At 41.1% G+C, this 2,500-nt stretch overlaps 1 protein-coding gene across 1 annotated transcript in view; it reads right to left on the bottom strand.

Moving 5' to 3' along the window:
- Positions 1 to 1,064: 1,064 nt before the first annotated feature.
- The window catches only part of LOC143295200 (salivary peroxidase/catechol oxidase-like), a 40,163-nt gene continuing 38,727 nt past the window's right edge, over positions 1,065 to 2,500 (bottom strand). The window contains exon 15 of the mRNA XM_076606770.1: positions 1,065 to 1,325. Within this exon, the coding sequence (XP_076462885.1) occupies positions 1,259 to 1,325 (67 nt within the window). The 3' untranslated portion in view covers positions 1,065 to 1,258. The remainder of the gene's footprint in view (positions 1,326 to 2,500) is intronic.

The following is a 2,500-nucleotide window of genomic DNA, read 5'->3' as shown; positions in this document are numbered from 1 at the left end:
AACACACACGCAACACATACATGCACGCACGCACGTAAGCGCTTGCACGCACGCACACACACATACTCACGTACACACTCACATGCACATGCACATGCAAGCACATGCATTTGTACATGCGTACACACACACACACACACATGGTCATCAACGCGCACACGCACGCACGCGCGCACGCGCGCGCACACACACACACACACACACACACATACACAATACCACACGCGCACACGCAGATGCACAATTTTTTTTTCTATTTCTTTATTGCGAAATCTGTGTTTCCATTCTGGTATCTATTTATTTATTTATTTATTGATTAGAATTCAGAATCACAAGCTCCAGCATGATAACTGACAGAAACTAAAAACACAAACAGATCAACAGAACTGACGACTAAGGAATGAACAGGGAGTAGGAATACAGAAGTAAACCAGTTTGTAATGAAAGGACGGGGGAGGGGGGTGGGGGGGGGACATTTGTAAGAGACAGACCGAAGGAAATTGAAGTTTACGAAGCGCAGACATAATGAATAAGAAGCTAAACACATTATTGGTCAAATGCTCAAGTCGTACAATTCTTCAGTCTCTGAAAATGTAGTCCGAAGACTTCTGCTTTATCTTATTTAATGTTCAAACTAAGAAATAAAAAGCTAAAAAGCACCTACATTGCATGCCATGGCAAATCTATTTGACTCTTCTAATTGCGTGCTGTTTTGTTGTTGTTGTTGTTGTTGTTTTAATAATTAAGTCTTCCGACGTAGATCAGTTCATCCGGCGCCGGGAACGCAGGATATCAACAGCCCTTTGTGCACATAACAAAACCGTCAGCTCTTTAAGCAGCCAACAACAAAGATACAGCACAATTTCGACTTAATAATGTGCTGACGGATTTCGAAGTATCAGTTTCAGTTTCGATGTAACAAATTTAAGAAACCAATAACGAACATGCCACAACAAAAGAAAAAAAGTAGGCATATATATATATATATATATATATATATATATATATACGTGTGTGTGTGTGTGTGTGTGTGTGTGTGTGTGTGTGTATCTTAGATAGTTATCAACCATTGCACCTTAAAGCCTTTGTATTTCGACGTCACGACTCAGAGGAATAAAACAAACAAAAAGATGTCACAGTTGCGACGTTTGGAGTTTGCCTTGAATTCTTCATCAACACAGAAGGTACGATTTCGCTGTACTGTGTCTCTGGTGTTCCAGAAAGACGTTTCATTCAGGGTATCTCGGGCTGGGGTCACTTAGTTCTTCCACAGACTGTAGTCCAGAAAGTGTTCTTTGATGGTAGTACAGTTCAGTCTATCCCCCCTGCACACACACACACACACACACACACACACACACACACACATACACACATACAGACAGACAGACAGACAGGCAGACGGACACACACACACACACACACACACACACACACACACACACACATACACACATACAGACAGACAGGCAGACGGACACACACACACACACACACACACACACTCAACGTTATGTTGTGATACACGCACGCTCACACGCACGCACACACACAGACACACACACACACACACACACACAGACAACGTTATGTAGTGATACACGCACGCTCGCACACACACACACACACACACACACACACACACAGAGTTATCTTGGAATTTTCATTCTTACAGAAAGCATTGCCGTGTGCATTGTGTTGGTATATGTTTGGGTTTGACGTTTTATCCTGCTGACAAGGAACAGAAAGTCATCTTTGCCACTCTGGTTGCCTTTGCCTGCTGTTCACACTCACTCCGAAATGAAAACATTTTTTTTCTGAAATCTGGTCATGTTTGAATTTTTGTTCCAACTTAACCTGTAAATGGAAACGTTCTCCTGAATACTTTTCATGTTTTTTTTTTTATTATTAATTTTTGTTCCACCGTACCCCGTAAATGGAAACATTCTCCTGAATGCTGGGCATGTTTGAATTTTGTCCCAACTTACCCGAGAATCGAAACGTTCTCCTGCAAAACTGGTCACATTTTTTTTTTTTTAATTTCCGTTCCTGTACTTAACCAGGAATGAAAGGCATTCTCCTCCTCGCTAGTTAGGCTCGCAGTCTCGGAATGAAAACCCTCTCCTTCACACTGGTAACGTTTTGATTTTCATTTCTATTCTTTGCTTACCGTAGAAAGCACTTTGACATTGCATAGTTATGTTTGTCTTAGTTCGTGTTGTTTCCAGTTACCATGATAAGAAAACACTCTTCTGCACACGACTAGCTTTATGTCAAGTTCCATTCCATGTACTTGTCAGGGATATTGGAAATCATTTCTCTGCAAACTGTATAATGTTATAGTTGACATAATCCCCACTTACCAGATACAACAACAACAACAAAAATCCCATACATACTAGTTATACTTTTATTGTTGTTTCCACTTAACACGGTACGAAAACATTCTCCTGTTCAATGGTTATGTTGTTGTTTTGTATGTGCGTGCGTGCGTGCGTGC

The sequence above is a fragment of the Babylonia areolata genome, chromosome 20, assembly GCF_041734735.1.
Source record: "Babylonia areolata isolate BAREFJ2019XMU chromosome 20, ASM4173473v1, whole genome shotgun sequence".
NCBI classification, from domain to species: domain Eukaryota; kingdom Metazoa; phylum Mollusca; class Gastropoda; order Neogastropoda; family Buccinidae; genus Babylonia; species Babylonia areolata.
Note: the sequence above shows the minus strand (reverse complement) of the source record. Positions and strands in the feature narration are given on the sequence as shown.